Source organism: Cladophialophora carrionii (assembly GCF_000365165.1).
Source record: "Cladophialophora carrionii CBS 160.54 unplaced genomic scaffold supercont1.8, whole genome shotgun sequence".
Classification (NCBI taxonomy): Eukaryota; Fungi; Ascomycota; class Eurotiomycetes; order Chaetothyriales; family Herpotrichiellaceae; genus Cladophialophora; species Cladophialophora carrionii.
The window spans coordinates 685788-700766 of NW_008481833.1; the positions used below are offsets into that span (position 1 = coordinate 685788).

General features: G+C 54.7%; 6 protein-coding genes across 6 annotated transcripts; 1 reads left to right on the top strand and 5 right to left on the bottom strand.

Moving 5' to 3' along the window:
* Positions 1 to 290: 290 nt before the first annotated feature.
* Positions 291 to 834, bottom strand: G647_08909 (uncharacterized protein; the record flags this gene model as incomplete). Its single annotated transcript, XM_008733214.1, has 2 exons — positions 291 to 647; positions 730 to 834. 2 exons carry the CDS (start codon positions 832 to 834, stop codon positions 291 to 293), a joined length of 462 nt encoding a protein of 153 aa, XP_008731436.1.
* A 486-nt stretch (positions 835 to 1320) lies between these two features.
* Positions 1321 to 2115, top strand: G647_08910 (uncharacterized protein; the record flags this gene model as incomplete). The annotated part of the gene is made up of 1 exon (XM_008733215.1): positions 1321 to 2115. The coding sequence occupies one exon, from the start codon at positions 1321 to 1323 to the stop codon at positions 2113 to 2115; it is 795 nt and encodes a 264-aa protein (XP_008731437.1).
* Positions 2116 to 2717: 602 nt separating this feature from the next.
* On the bottom strand, positions 2718 to 4698 carry G647_08911 (uncharacterized protein; the record flags this gene model as incomplete). The annotated part of the gene is made up of 2 exons (XM_008733216.1): positions 2718 to 2981; positions 3043 to 4698. 2 exons carry the CDS (start codon positions 4696 to 4698, stop codon positions 2718 to 2720), a joined length of 1920 nt encoding a protein of 639 aa, XP_008731438.1.
* Positions 4699 to 5270: 572 nt separating this feature from the next.
* On the bottom strand, positions 5271 to 5708 carry G647_08912 (uncharacterized protein; the record flags this gene model as incomplete). Its single annotated transcript, XM_008733217.1, has 1 exon — positions 5271 to 5708. One exon carries the CDS (start codon positions 5706 to 5708, stop codon positions 5271 to 5273), a length of 438 nt encoding a protein of 145 aa, XP_008731439.1.
* A 765-nt stretch (positions 5709 to 6473) lies between these two features.
* Positions 6474 to 8108, bottom strand: G647_08913 (uncharacterized protein; the record flags this gene model as incomplete). Its single annotated transcript, XM_008733218.1, has 1 exon — positions 6474 to 8108. One exon carries the CDS (start codon positions 8106 to 8108, stop codon positions 6474 to 6476), a length of 1635 nt encoding a protein of 544 aa, XP_008731440.1.
* Positions 8109 to 8905: 797 nt separating this feature from the next.
* G647_08914 (uncharacterized protein) lies at positions 8906 to 14457 on the bottom strand (the record flags this gene model as incomplete). The annotated part of the gene is made up of 4 exons (XM_008733219.1): positions 8906 to 10207; positions 10278 to 12644; positions 12704 to 14105; positions 14162 to 14457. The coding sequence occupies 4 exons, from the start codon at positions 14455 to 14457 to the stop codon at positions 8906 to 8908; spliced, it is 5367 nt and encodes a 1788-aa protein (XP_008731441.1).
* Positions 14458 to 14979: the final 522 nt, after the last annotated feature.

The following is a 14979-nucleotide window of genomic DNA, read 5'->3' on the forward strand; positions in this document are numbered from 1 at the left end:
CTTTCGGGGCCGAATCGGGCTTTTCTTTCCTGTCCAGACGACAGATGTTCGCTGCGGTGTTGGATTGTGATGGGCATTGCAGTGGAGTCTGTCAGGAGCTCAGTGCAGGGACGATATCCCCGTATATGAGTGAATGATCATTTACACAAGAAAGCCATGTCCGCTTCATTTGGCGATTCACCATGTGATCTTACAAGACATAAACCAAATCGACTGAACAAAGGTAATGCTTCAACTGGTCTGAGACAAACCGAAAAACACTTGAACTTGATTGGAAAATCCTGACGTTCCTATTCTGAGTGAAATATCTTATCGTAATCGTGCTCCGCCCAACGAATATTGGGCTCGAGACCAGCAAACTTCCATACACCATCGATCTTGCGATACTGGACGGTCGCCTTGCCATGAGCATGCCCCTTGTAGAGCACTTCGGACAGTTCATCGTCCTTGTACTTCTGATGAGCCACCCGCATCTGGTGATAGCCCGTGACCTCGTCTTCACCGGTCTTGATCCACCTACCCGCGCCAATGAAATGCTGCGTCTTGATGCGCGGGTTCCCCAGAAATCTCCCGTTGGACGCCATGTCGATGAATTGGGCGGCTGGCATTGATTCCCACAGCATGCCCATTACAGCACGGTAGTCAACCTGTTTGAGAATCAGAAGGACGGCCACTCTTCGCGGACCATCGTCCCTGAACGCGGACAGGAACAGTGGGATCTGTACGCACATATAGAGTCGGCGCAACGATTTCTGCGAGTCGAGTCCAATCCTTGGTGTCGAAGCTCTCGGCCCATTCGAAGATAGCGGCCTGGCAGGCTATGACCTCTGGCATAACAATGGATAAGTGGTCAATCTCTTGAGCTTCGTCTCGTGGGGAACAGACCTTCAGCAGAAGCGGACTTGTACCCTAACGAGCCCATGATGGCAGTACTTCCCGATGGAACTGGACACGGAAGTGGAATCTCGAGCTGTGCAGCAGAGGATACATCACCACTGAGCTTCACCAGAGCTATCGAGTATAGTAAAGAAGGTGTCGGATGTTTGGTGGGCGTATCAGGCCTGACGAAGAAAATGTCCCGATGAGCCCGAATGCCCGATGCGGATCGGAGGGCCAAACACCCCCCTTTTGACTCGGCATCCCCGACAGCCTGATCGCAAATGAGCCGTTATCCTCGTCCTGGAGATCAATCAAAAATGCTTAAGATCTGCAGTCGCAGGCCAGAAGACGATTCCACCTGGCGAAATTTCACCACTCAAAGTCCAGCATTCCTCGTCCCTCTCTACCACGTCCTTTCTTGCCCTCTAGCACAAATCAGTCATGACCACTCCATATATCCCCGGTCGCCTCGACGGCAAGGTTGCCGTCGTCACCGGCTCTGGACGAGGTATCGGCGCCGCCGTTGCAGTGCACCTAGGCCGCCTCGGCGCCAAAGTCGTCGTCAACTACGCCAACTCGGCCGAACACGCCGAGAAGGTTGTGGCCGAGATCAAAAGCCTAGGCTCCGACGCGATCGCCTTGAAAGCCGACGTCCGCCAAGTGAGTCAGACTGTGAAACTCTTCGACGACGCCAAAGCCCACTTCGGTCACATCAACATCGCGGTCAGCAACTCGGGCGTCGTCAGTTTCGGGCACCTGCAAGATGTCACCGAGGAGGAATTTGACCGGGTGTTCAGCCTCAACACGCGCGGCCAATTCTTCGTGGCGCGCGAGGCGTACCGCACGTTGGAGGAGGGTGGCCGCATCATCCTCACCTCGTCCAATACCTCCAAGGACTTCAGCGTCCCGGCACATTCGCTGTACTCGGGCTCCAAGGGCGCCGTTGACTCCTTTGTCCGCATCTTCTCCAAGGACTGCGGGCCCCGGAAAATCACGGTCAATGCCGTCGCGCCCGGTGGGACTGTGACTGATATGTTCCATGCCGTCTCGCAGCATTATATCCCTGGTGGGGAGAAATTCACGCCCGAGGAGCGCCAGCAGATGGCTGCCCATGCGTCTCCTCTACACCGGAATGGATACCCTGAAGATGTGGCCCGCGTTGTCGGCTTTCTCGCAAGCAAAGAGGCCGAGTGGGTTAATGGGAAGGTGCTCACTCTGGATGGTGGAGCGGCGTAATTGTTTTGAAGCTTGGGTCCGGAGGGACGTGCAGTTTGACAATGAAAATAGACTCAATGCGGAGAGGTAAAATCTTTTGCGTGAATCAGAGGAGCAGAGATTTCATACAAATGCAATCTTCCGACTTCTTTTCTCGCCCTCGCTGTGAATGTTCCTATTCCGTGACCACCGCAATGATGGGCCCGTATTCTTTTGTTAGACGCTCACTGGTCAACAAATCAACCATCTCTCGAGACATTATCTTCATGAAAAGCGTTCGGTTATGGGATTCTGCCCGGTGCTGTTTGACAATGGAGCGAATTGGACTTTCTTATGGGCCTGCGGATCCGGCACTTGATAGGGGAATCACTGATTTACTTTTCGGGAAGTAATAGGCATGGTTGTTCGATGCCGGAAAACTGCAACATCCTGAATACGATGAGATAAGTGGGAGGGTCCGCCCATATCTCTTACTTGAATTGCAAGGAGATTCGATTGCAGAAAGAACAAGAGGCAGTCACCGCGCTTGATGCAAGATTCGATATGATGCATCTAATGAACGCCTCCGGCAACCTGTAGACCCCTACTTTGACTGTATCTCTTGCCGCTCCCATTCACGCACTTCAATCAATCTTTGGAACACTCGATCCGAACCTCTTCTGCAGAGCCGCTTCCAACTCCGGCTTGGCCACCTTTCCACTGCCGTTTCTTGGGAAATCCGTCAATCCAAGCTGCTTGAGAGACACGACTCCAGCTAAGAGGTATGTCTGGCCGAGGACTGTCGTCACATGCATCATGATCTCAGGCCCCGTACGACGAGCGTACTCCTTCACGATTGCCACGGGCATTTGTCCTCGTGTAGGATGTCGGACGGAAAGTATGGCCGCCTACGGGAACGAATTAGCTTGAGTTTTCTTAGTACTGGTGGCAGGAGGCTCGTGTCTGTACCTGTGCACCACCTAGATATTTCTGAATGACCGTCTCAATGGCCACAGGGACGATGATCGCGGCGCAACTGACGATCATGTCCTTGGACCGGCCGAGAATGGATACCAAGCCGTCCTGATCGATCATGGCAGTGTCGCCTGTGACTAACCAGTGACCACAGTCATCGTCGTGGAACGAGCCCGGCGAGCGGCCACCCATGTATTGACGCAGCAGACTGCCGCCACGGATGTGTAGTTCGCCGACCTCACCTCTCTGCACGACGCGCCTTGTTGATGTGCTCCAGATGCGCACGGCCGATCCAGGAGCCACGGCGCCAATGGGACACAGCTCTCCGAAGCGGGGGATCTGGTCCAGTGGAGTATCGAAGAAGGACCAGTAAAAGGAGCCGCCCCCTTCGGTCATGCCGTGGTTGACACAGACCTTTGCGGATGGGAACAAGGCCGAACATTCTTCCATGGCGCCGATGGTGACGGCTTCTCCTCCAACCTGGACGGTCTTGACCGAGTCTGCAGTGAAAGGATCCCTTGTCATCTCTGCTCGAATCGCCAACGCCATGGATGGAGACACTGCGATGAATGTCGGTGCGCGGTGCCTCAGCGCCTGCGTCATCTCTTGGATGTCGCAGCTCTTTGCGATCATCATCACCGCGCCACCGGCTTTCCACGTCTGCAATGTCTGAAAGGCTGCAATGCCTCTCGAATTGTGCGCCGCTTGTAGTGCTCGAGCCGAGTTTGATTCGTTGACGAGCCAGGACTGAGATTCTAGAATCTGACACATGCTGGCTACACGCAGGGGACATCCTTTAGGCGTACCTGACGTCCCCGAAGTGAAGATGATGGAGTTGATACGGTTGGGATCATCGTGTGCCGCTGCTTCACGAAGTTTGGATGTGTCAATTGCTGCTCCGGGCGAGCTGCCACCGATGATCAGGTCCCTAGGCGATCGCCAGCCTTTGGGAAGGTCGTCATCTAATGACACCCGGATGGGTGGTGCGAGATTCAGGTCTTCAATCGCGATATCCAGCGCTGCTGCTTGCGTGACTCCCACAGTCACCACGATGGACGGCCTGACGCTTCTCATGATGTCTTTCAGTCCGCGGTAGCCGGACACGCTGACGATGTCTGGGTCGACGCAGACATAGGTTATTCTCAGCAGAACACAGCACCACGTCAGAAGCGCATACTCGACCCCGTTCGGGATGAGCATCAACAAGGTAGATGCTCCTGGCCGAGCATGTGCTAAAACCAGGCCGGCTGCCAGCTTTTGCGCTGTTCTGTCGAGCTGCTCATACGTGACGGCCAAGCAGCCTTTTGGGCCAGGCACGGAGGTGTCCTCCGAATTACCATTTGTGAGGCATTTCTTGCATTTTGGAGGTTCTAGAATGTCAGACAGATGGTGTGCGTTCTGGTGCAAGCAAATCACCGCCCAGCCGTTTGGATTCCTGCTCAGCCCTTGCTCCAAATGCCGAAATACTGAGTTCATCCTCGGGAGATATCCGCCATTGATCTCTGCAAGCGAGACTTGCGCCTTTTGTTCGCTTGAGGGGTTGAGACTGTTCACTGGGAACAAAAGTCGCCTTAGACACATAGTAAATCGCCGGAGCAAGGCAAAGAGGATGAGCATGAACTCGGTGGGACTGGGTGTTCCTTTCGCCATGTCCGAAGCTTCCTTTGTTGACTTAATGTTGAATGCGTCTGATGAGGTCTCTGCGATGAAGACTGGCAGTATAACCTTGTGCTAATCCAGTCGCCTTCGTCATGGATTTGATAGTGTGTAGGTAGTGAGAGTGCAGGCTGGGAGGAGCTGAGCGTGTCCTGAGACAAGGTCCACGACAACCGTCACTCGTCAAGTCCCGGTGGCCCTCCCGCAATCGATATCCACGAAAATACCGACGGGAACACCGAATAAGGCATTAGCGGCCCGAAGGTTTAGAACCGCGCGGCGGAGGATTTCGAAGAATATGCCGACCTGAAGCGGCTCGAAATCCGAGAGCACTTGTATCGATCAGCCAATGACCGGTTCATGATTACAGCTGTACCCAGTTGGCAGCTTGCAGACTACAGTCCGATCCAGCCGAAATTGGGGCCCTGCACTGTATCGAGCTAGTAGCCTCAGGCTGGCGAACGTTTGCCTTGTCCATGATCTACCCAGCTCTTCATCTTTCGGCAGCGCAACGACAGATGCTGCAGTGGCTACACAACAGTATTCTCACGTCGCCATACGGTCGCTTACATCTTAACCTCATCCACCACGGCAGTGACCCCAATCACCGTCCCGACCAAAGGCAGCATCGAGCGCATAAGATGCAATCGACTCCACCGAGTGACAAGCTCCTTTCCGGTCTCGATATCGGTGGTAACCAGCCCCGCCACCCTCGCATCCCTCTCCAGCCCGAACAGCGTATTGTTCGTCGAGACCATGAAGATCAGAGTGAATGGCACGATGTTGACAGTCACGATCCCCGCCAGACCATATCGAACCCAGGCGTCGTTCCTTGTTCGTCGGGTGAACGCGACGCCGAGATAGATCAGGCAGGTGACGATCGCGAGACCTGGCAGCACGCGATGGCCGTAAGCGTACATGGTCACCCACTGGTGCAGCAGTTGCGCCGGGAGAGATGTCGTTTCCAACAGGACGGGCACTGCCATGAGGGAGAGGGCAGTCATGGCTCCTTAACAGTCACAAAGGACGGGGGTGTTAGTTTCGATTGCACCGAAGAACGTATAGAGTACGTAAATGTGAGGACGAACCGCAGAGAATTGACCCGGCGGCTATGGCCACGAGTGGCATTGTGATATCTTTTGATTGCACTTGCGTCTTTGCCATGGTGCCACGCTTGTTCCGGTACATACTAGTAGTAGTACTTGAAGATCAGGATGCGTAAGTACTTTTGAAGACAACGCGTTGGGTCCTGTTGTTTCGCATGCCTCTGGCTGCCAACAGAGAGGGGAGACACACTCGAGGATTGAGATAAGATGTGCAAGTACCAAATATCACGTTCTATGCCCCCTCGGGCTATTTGCGTTTTCGGCATCTTCTTACTTGGACTCTACTCCGCAAGCTCGGGTGATTTGAACCACGTGCATAGAATGGGAATCCTGCGATTGGACCAGGGGCGAAGCTAGGCCCTATTGAGTATGCTCTACCGAATACGGCTAGAATGACTTAAAGCTCCGTAAGGCTGATAAAGCGCTGCTATGATTGGCTAGGTCCTTGCTTTTCCTAACTCTAGTTCTTGGTCGAAAGAGCTGCATTTCGATGGCGACGAGGACTGTACTCTGCAGTGAAGAGTATGGCCTGGCTGCGAAGGACAGGACTTTCGTCAACGATGATAACGACTTGATTTTTCGACTTTATCATTGTTCTATCTCCCGCCTGTCCCATCCCGATGTTGCCTAAAGACTCGACCACACTCGAACAACTTTGAACTTCTAGGCCGCCACTGTTGCAGCGATGGGAATGACTGTCACAGATACATCCGCTTCATTCTTCAAAGCCATACGGGTCATCACGGCCGCCGTAGCGTCAGTCTCAAGTTTCGAGAGATCCAACCACCGGCCCAGCTCAGTCTTCAGCTCAGTCAGTTCGATCTGGTCCGCCGATGCCCAAGCAATGACGCCGTCCGGTCGGACAATCAACGCCTTCAGATCAATGGCGTCCTTGGGTTGAGATCCAGAGTACCTCACCGCCGACCCTAGAGACTGGACGTAATTGGCCACGGCGTGGTTGTCGGTAAAGTCGAGCACCAAGAACGGGGCCTGTCGCATATTGGCCCCTAAGCGCGAGCCGTCGGCGAATTCAAAGTCCGGAGCACTGTATCCGATCGCAGGGTGCGCGTTGCCGAGATTGTAAAGCTTCGCAAGGCCCACGATGTGCTCGATGAAAAACGTGTTTCCGTCCTTGGTGGCAATCAGGTCCTTCATAAGCTTGGCGGTCGCCAGACTATACGGGTTGGACCGCAGGAGAGACAGTTGCACGCGAGCCCATTCGAGTTGTCTCGCTCCCTCCGGGTGACGCTCTTGATTGTACGAGTCGAGAAGCTCCGGAGAGGCAATCCCCCGGACAGTCGCGGCCAGTTTCCAGCCGAGATTCATCGCGTCGCCAATGCCGATACTCAAGCCCTGGGCACCGAAACTGGGATGGACGTGGGCACTGTCGCCGGCCAGCAGCACCCGGCCCTTGCGGTACGTGGTCGTCTGTTTCAGGTGGGTGGTCATGGACATGGCGCGGTGGAGTTCGGTGACGACAATCTCGGTCTGAGAAACACGGCGAAGAACGCTCTCGAAATGTTCGCGCGTGATGGCTTCATCGCCGCCCTTCAGTCCCAGTGTCTCAAAGTCCGTAACATACAGATGGCCCGGCGCAGGGAAGATGTACATGCCGGCCGCGGTACGGCAGAAGCCTCTCTGCAACACTTCCGGGTTGGCAAGATCGCAGTGTACGACATATCCCCTGAATTCGGCCGGTGTACCAGGGAACTCGAACTGCGCGGCTTCGCGAACCTTGCTGCGCTCACCATCACATCCAACCAGCCATTTCGCCTTGAATGTCTGATCTCTAGCCAAGACAGTGACGGTCTCACTCTCTTCTGTAAAGTCGGTGAATTCCGCACCTCTCAGGATGCGGACACCCAGACTTTCGGCACGCTCGGCCAGGGTCTTCTCCAGCGTGTCCACAGAGGTAGGGGCGGGATAGAACAGCTTGGCCTCTGCAGGCTGGGGCAGCGGCAGATGGTACTTCCAGCGAGCAAAGTCGGCGTTTTTGGGATCCAGACGGATCGAGGCAAAGTGGGCGGCGAAGTTCAAGTCGTAGCCAGGGACTTTTGCCACATGGCCGGGGACGTCGATGTTGTGCAGCACCTTGTCGAGCAAGCCACGGCGGTAAAAGGCTTCGATCGAGTGGATGTGAAGGCCGCGAGTGCCGTGCAGTCCAACCTTCCATGGCGACTCGGGCGATTCTTGTTGCTCCAACACAAGCACCGAAACACCGGCTACGGCCAACTCGCAGGCAAGAAAGAGGCCCACAGGCCCAGCGCCGGCGACAACGACATCGTAGGAAGTATTCATGGTTGTGATGTCGATGTGGGTTCAAACTGAGTCTGCTGTGATGGAGGTAAAATAATTGTTGGTTTGCATTTGTGATCATACATATATATCGCTGATCCATCTATCATTGGGTCGTAGGCATGTACGTGCTCCGAGAAAATCGGTATTCCGAGCTCCCAGAAGATACCAAAGGAGCTTCGGGGTGTTTCCTAATGGCCCGGCTGAGATCACTCCGTACGGTGATCCCTTCCACAATCATCGTCTAGGCTTGCTGCTCTGGACAGAGCTATGCCGTAGATTCATGAATATTAACAGTACCCTTTTGAAGCACGGTTAAGCTGACTTAACCGCGGGAAATCGAAAGGGATGTAGAAATCCATTCATGTTTCGGGCCAGGTTGAGGGAAGGGATTGTTGGGCGGGAAGGTGACTGAACCAGGCGTTACAGGGTCGTAAACATTCAGTCTAGCCAATGCGAATGCCATTGGGAGATGAGGCGGCCTGGGCAGATGCCCGAGCAATATTTAAGTGAACCTCCGTCACCTATACAGTAGGACTGGTAGACGGTCACCCTGTTGTCATGGCTGACCATTATTCGTATCTCGAGATGAGGATCCTTTGATTGATAGGTATAACCAGGAAGAGAAGCCTCGAGCTACAGTAGAGAATCGTCAACAGCAGGTGTAAAAAAAGGATATCATGTCACGGATCAGCCTATTAAGCATCACAAGGAGCAAAATTGACGCCACTCTATCCAGCAAACTGACATGGCCTTGTTACTTTGTGCATGCGTCCCCTCTCTTCTCCCTCCTTGCCCACCTACCCATAATACTCCTCCAGCCATTTGCACAAGTCCCCGACCGTAGGGTAATCCACAAACAGGCCGCCACCAACCTTGATATCAAGCTCAACTCTGAACTTCTCCGCGAGCACCAGCGACATGAGACTGTCCACGCCGAGGTCTGCGAACCGGACATCATCCTCCAGGTCAGCGATATCCAACGCGCCCTCATTGGCAATGAGCTCAAGAGCTTTACTGACAATGCTGTTATCGTCACTGCACGTCTCGGAGGCGGAGCTGCTCGGGGAGACTTCCACGACAACAGCGGTGGCGGCTTTGAAGTCCTTCGGCGGTCCAGGCATGGCAGTCGGATGAATGACATCGTCTTCACGCAAGCGTGTCGGTTTTGGCAGTTGCTGTTGTGTCTTGGTCTCTGGTTTTACTTGAGCCGGCGCCGGCAGGGTGCCTTGCGGAGCCGCAGCTTTTGCCGGTTTGTCCTCCATCGCCGCCATCTTATCCGGCGGGGAGAAGAACCGGCTGAGCAGAATGCGTGGGTAGCGGCGGAATTGAATTCCACCCACCATGCCCATGATGGCACTATCTTGCATGATGTACACATCGCCCAGGAAGACGGTGGGGTCTTCCGCGGTAGGGATCATCTTGACGTAGGACCGATACTTTGCTCCCTGTGTGAGAGGCTTTGCAAATTGCATGGACTTCCACCCGGGTGTGACGCAGTAGTTGTTCCTGGCATCCATCGCGTCGGAGCAGTTCATGATGAATCCAGCCAGATGTGCCACGCTGTCGATGAAATAAGGCGCCGCGGTCCAGGTGCCGCTCTCCTTCGTAGTCAGCTGCACGTCAGCAAACGCCTCCAGGTCGTGCATCACGACGGCTTGCATGCCGCGATACTTGTCGGCATAGTCGACGAGATTGGCGGCGAAGAGCGTGTATGCCATGTTCCGTGAAAACCGGTTGGCTTGACCTCTTGCCGCCATCTGCTCCAGCGCCTCGATCCGGCTGTGGATCAAGTGGGTAAGAGGGAGCCAGGAGCTGAGCCAGGCAGAAGCATCGCCATAGATGATCTTGGCCGTGGCAAATGGCTCATGCACGTCGCCAGCGTTGTCAACGTTTTGCCAGGTCAACTCGACGACACCAGATTCGATGTTGGCCGTGGCGGCGGTGACCTGGATTAACTGGGGCAATTTCTTGTTACTTTGGGCGACGAGGCCCTTGGTGACCACGAGATCGGCAATGTTCATATTGACGTCCTTTGACTTGGGATAGAGTTTGCGGTACATATAGCTACCAAGGGTATAGGCGATATCGGCATGGATGGACTGTGATCAAAACATCAGAAACGGCGTCTCGAAGGGCTCTCCTTGCAGCAAAGCGACGGGATTTACTTACCGATGTCACAACACCACAGTCATTCATGCGGTGTCCATGAGCTGCAGCAAGGAAATCCGGTTGCATGAGATCGGATTGCATGGTCACCGTACCAGCGGAGCCATTGATGGCCTCCCTGATGATTTGCTGTACTGTCGAAGTCTGCAAATCGCTGACAGGCAGGGGTTTTGGTATTTTCTGTCCTGTTGCAGCCTGTTTCTCGGCCTCGTAGAAAGTATTGCCTTTGGTCAAACACCAGTCACCATTGTACTGGAGCCAGAAGTTCTTCTCGTTCCAGGCGTATGTCGGCAAGTCGAGCAGGCGGAGTCTGCTTTCGAAGGGGTGGTGAAACTCAGTCCAGCCAATTGTGACACCCGCGAGGTGCAATGCAGCCATAGCTTCTGCCATGGTCGCCCAGTTGTCCTCACCGCGCCGAAATGAAGGGACGGCGACAGCAGTGGATGGGATGGAGGTCTTCACGAAATTGGTGCAAACCGGATGAGGGCCAATTTCGACCCAGATAGTTTCGTCATTGATGGTCGAAAGCTCCTGGGCGTTCTCCAGCGCAGGGAAAAATCTCACGGCCTCTCTGGTGGCCCGGCGGACATAGTTCGCATTGAACGACTTGTCATCGAAAACGACTCTGCCTAGCAGGGGCGAGATGATTGGCACTTTCGGCTCCTGAAAGATCACACCCGTCTTCACTGTTGCCTCGAACTCGTCCAGGATAGGGTCTGTCTGTTCAGAGTGGAATGCAAAAGCCACATCCAGCTTAATGCAGCGCAATCCGGCTTTCTCGAGTGGCGCAGCAACTTCATCCATCTGCTGCTTCGTGCCACTGAGCACCGTATCAGAGGGTCCATTGATGCAAGCAATGGTATACGGCTTGTTTGCCGAGTTCTCCGCAATGGTGGCAAGAGAGGCTCGGACGGCCATCATGGTGTGACTCCCAATCGTGCATTTTTCTTGTAGCATCTGAGCCCGGCGGCCTACCATGAATATCGTGTCGGCCGCAGAGACAACGCCGGCCACGTGCATTGCGGCGTATTCGCCCAAGCTGTGACCGAGGACTACATCTGGCTTGACGCCGAGAGCAGCCCAGTATTTGGCCAGAGCCATCTCAGAGCACACCAAAGCAAGCTGGGTCACGACCGGAGAGTGTGCATGATCCTTTGGATGTGATCCATCAAGGGCCGGAATGAAAGTTGGGAAGCCTTGGCCTTGAGCCAGACGATCCAAATGCTGAATCTGCTCGCGGAAGATCGGAACGTCGCGGTACAGTTCAAGGTCCATGGACTTGTTTGAAGCACCTTGGCCGGTGAAGGTGAAAGCAATCATTGGTGGATCGGACTGTGCCAGCGCCTTGACTGAGTCAATCTTCGCCAGGCGCGAAGTGAGCTGCGACCTCAAATGAGCGGCGTCCGAGGTGGTCACTGTCAGGCGGTTGCGGTAATGGTAGCGACGTGCGGTGGTTGTGTATGAGAGATCGGCGAGGTTGAGCTGTGGGTTGGCATCGATATAAGCGATCAGGCGCTCAATGTTTCCTGCCAATGATGCCTTGCTTTTTGCCGATACGGCGACGACATGAGTAGGGCGTGGGTCTCTCTCTGTCGTTGTGCGAGTCGGTGCCTCTTCCAAGATCATGGTCGTATTGCCACCAGCAGCACCGAAATTGTTGAGAGCGACGACACGCTTGGTGCCAGCCTTCTGCTTCCACTGCGTCATCTCGAACGGGATATGAACGTTGCGCTTGTCAAAATCCTTAGGAAGCCGAGGGTTGATCTCCGTTTTAATGCCGATATGTGGTGGAATGGCGTTCTTCTGTAACATCAAGAGCACCTTGATCAAAGCTGTCGTCCCTGCAACGGACTCGCCGTGGCCGACATTTGCCTTGACAGCGCCGATGTGCAGCGGCTGTTCCTTGCTACGCCGCTTGACGAGCGGGGCGTATACGTCCATGATGCCTTGCATCTCCTCGTAGTCGCCAGCCTGGGTGCCAGTGCCGTGGAGCTCCACATAAGAAACATCCAGGGGGTCCACGCCAGATTGACGAAGCACCTGTCGGGCCAAGTATGCTTGATGGCCGGCGTGAGGGTGAGTGATAGAAACGGCCTCAGCAGAATGATTGGTCCCGGCACCGAGAATTACTCCCAAGATGTTGTCGTTGTCGGCCTCTGCGTCTTGAAGACGTTTGATGACGACAGATCCGACACCGTCTGCGCGGCAGTATCCATCAGCGGTGGCATCCCAGGTTTTGCATGCATTATGGCCCTTGGTCAGGAAATGACCATGGCCCAGGCCAGCAAAGCCATCAGGATTTGTGAGCACATTGACGCCGCCCGCGACAGCAGTATCGACATCCCCTTGCCAAAGAGCTTGACAAGCGACCTAAAACAAGATGTCAGCACATTTTACTATCCCCGTTTTGTTAGGGTGAAAGAGAATACCTCAATAGCTGCGAGTCCAGACGAGCAGGCCGTATCTATGCTGTAACTAGGGCCAGCAAACTTGAAGAAGTAATTGATGCGACCAGGACCGAATGCACGACAACCCCCTGGAATGTAGTAGGTGCTGACCTCTTGGCCTTGATTGACCTCCCGGTAATCGTCAGCAGCCTGCCCGTAGTAGGTGCCGATGCGCTCTAACTTGGTGGACGAGGTGCGGTTGCCGACGTAACCAGCACGCTCGAGCGCTTCGAATGCCGTGACTAAAGCCAGACGCATCTGCGGGTCGGCGACTTGGGCTTCACGTGGAGACATGTTGAAGAAAGGCGCGTCGAACAAGCCAGGCTCGTCGATGAAGCATCCGTACTGCGTCATGCTCTTGTTCATCTGCTTGCCAGTCGGGTCGTAGTGCGTGTCAATGTCGAAGCGGTCGGCGGGGACACGTCGAGAGACATCCAAACCCTGTTCGAGGATTTCCCAGAACTTCTCCGTGTTTGTAGCTCCGCCGGGGAGCCTGCATGACATGCCGACAATGGCGAGCTTGGATTGCGCCGAGCCTCGCGGTGACACCGCGGCGGGCGCAGCGTCGGAAACCCATGATACAAGATTAGTGACGGATGCTTCAAGTTGGGGAAGACTGGATTCCAAGGACACTTTGAGGTCGTTGATGAGAATTGAGTTGCCGAAGCAGGAGAGCGCCACCTGGCTGGCACCAGCACTTTGGAATTGAGTGACCACGCCCTGGATAACCTGGTCCCAGCAGATCGCCTGCGTGAGTAGCTCTGAGATAACGCATTCATATAGCTCTGCCGCATTCGAGGCATTGAACGGCACACCGGTGCTGGTCGAATAGATCGGCACGACAGGCCCGGGTTTTGCGAGGTTCGCGTCCAACGAGCTACCCCGGACAATACTCTGAACGTCCCGAGAGCCGTAGACATGAGGCGCATGGCAGAGACCACCATAGACGGGCAAAGCGATAGATCTGGAGTCCCGGAAGAATTCTGACCGAGTGAATAGGGCCTTTAATCTCGAGGGCGGTCCACTGACGGTGACTGAGGTTCGGCTGACAGCACTGAGGAATATCTTGCTGGTGCCAGGGATCTTTTCTCGCGACTGGAGTGCATCGAGCGCCTGCTGTGTCGCGACAGGATCAACGTTGTGTATCACGTAGGCCCATGTCTCTGGAGCTGCTGCGAGATCGCGAGATTCCAAGTTCTCGGAGACGGCGAGCACGTGGCAGCCCATGCGGAAAGCGAGACGCACAGCATCTGCACCGGCCCGTGGCAAATCGACCACGGCGGAGGACAGCGACACGGCAGTCAGTGCCAGTAAGCCGATGCCTAGGCCCGCCAGAGATGTCTGATCCAATCTCGCCAGCTCGTCCGGATGATTCTCCACATATCTGGAACGGGTCAGATCTGGACGTCTTCATCGTCTCCGTTGATGGAGATCACCTACCCAATGTATATCGCAAGCTGGACAACCGTAAGCAGCACTCCATCGACGGCACCACATATGAGTCCCTCCCGCAGCTCAGTGTTCTCAGCCCACGTAAGGATACTGTCGAACGGTGGGATCAACTGCTTCAGCTCTGTCGAGAGGTGCCGGATTTCATCCTTGATGGCGAGTGTAGCCTCGTGGATAAACTGAGCGAGAATGGTATGTCGTCTGTCCTTGCTGTGGTTGTGGAGGCAACGAAAGAGGTGCTGGAGATCCTCCTTTGGAAACTCATTGCTGAAATAGAGGAGCTTCATGTTTCCGATGTCGGTCTCGAGATTAAGCCAACCTTGGCAGACGCGGCGTGCCAATCGACATCAGTGAGGAAGGAGGAATATTCAGACAAAGACCTCATGTGTCTCGCTTTCACTGAGCACATTCGATGCTTCAAGAACCAGGGATAGCCATCTTGTTAAACCCACGCCGGGCTTGACCGTCCCATCAGTCCACCGGAACTCCGGCCCGCGATTTGACAATCGGGTTGTATCCGCGCGTGGGAGACCTCTGAGGACGATTTCAGTCCGTGACCTCCACGTGGGAAGTCCCTCGACTTCGGATGAAACCCTTCATGCAAGCTTTGGAGAGGACTGCGGCTCGATGGATTCACCGTGGATCAGTCTTCTCGCCGACCCCCGTCTCTGCAGGGCATCAGTTAATGACCCGTTCTGAATTGACCCGAGTGCTGACTGGTTGATAATGAAGATTGCTTACTTCGACTTGTGGATATAGCTCCTTGACTAATCTAGAGATGATGTGCTCATGGAGACGCCTGGCGGGTA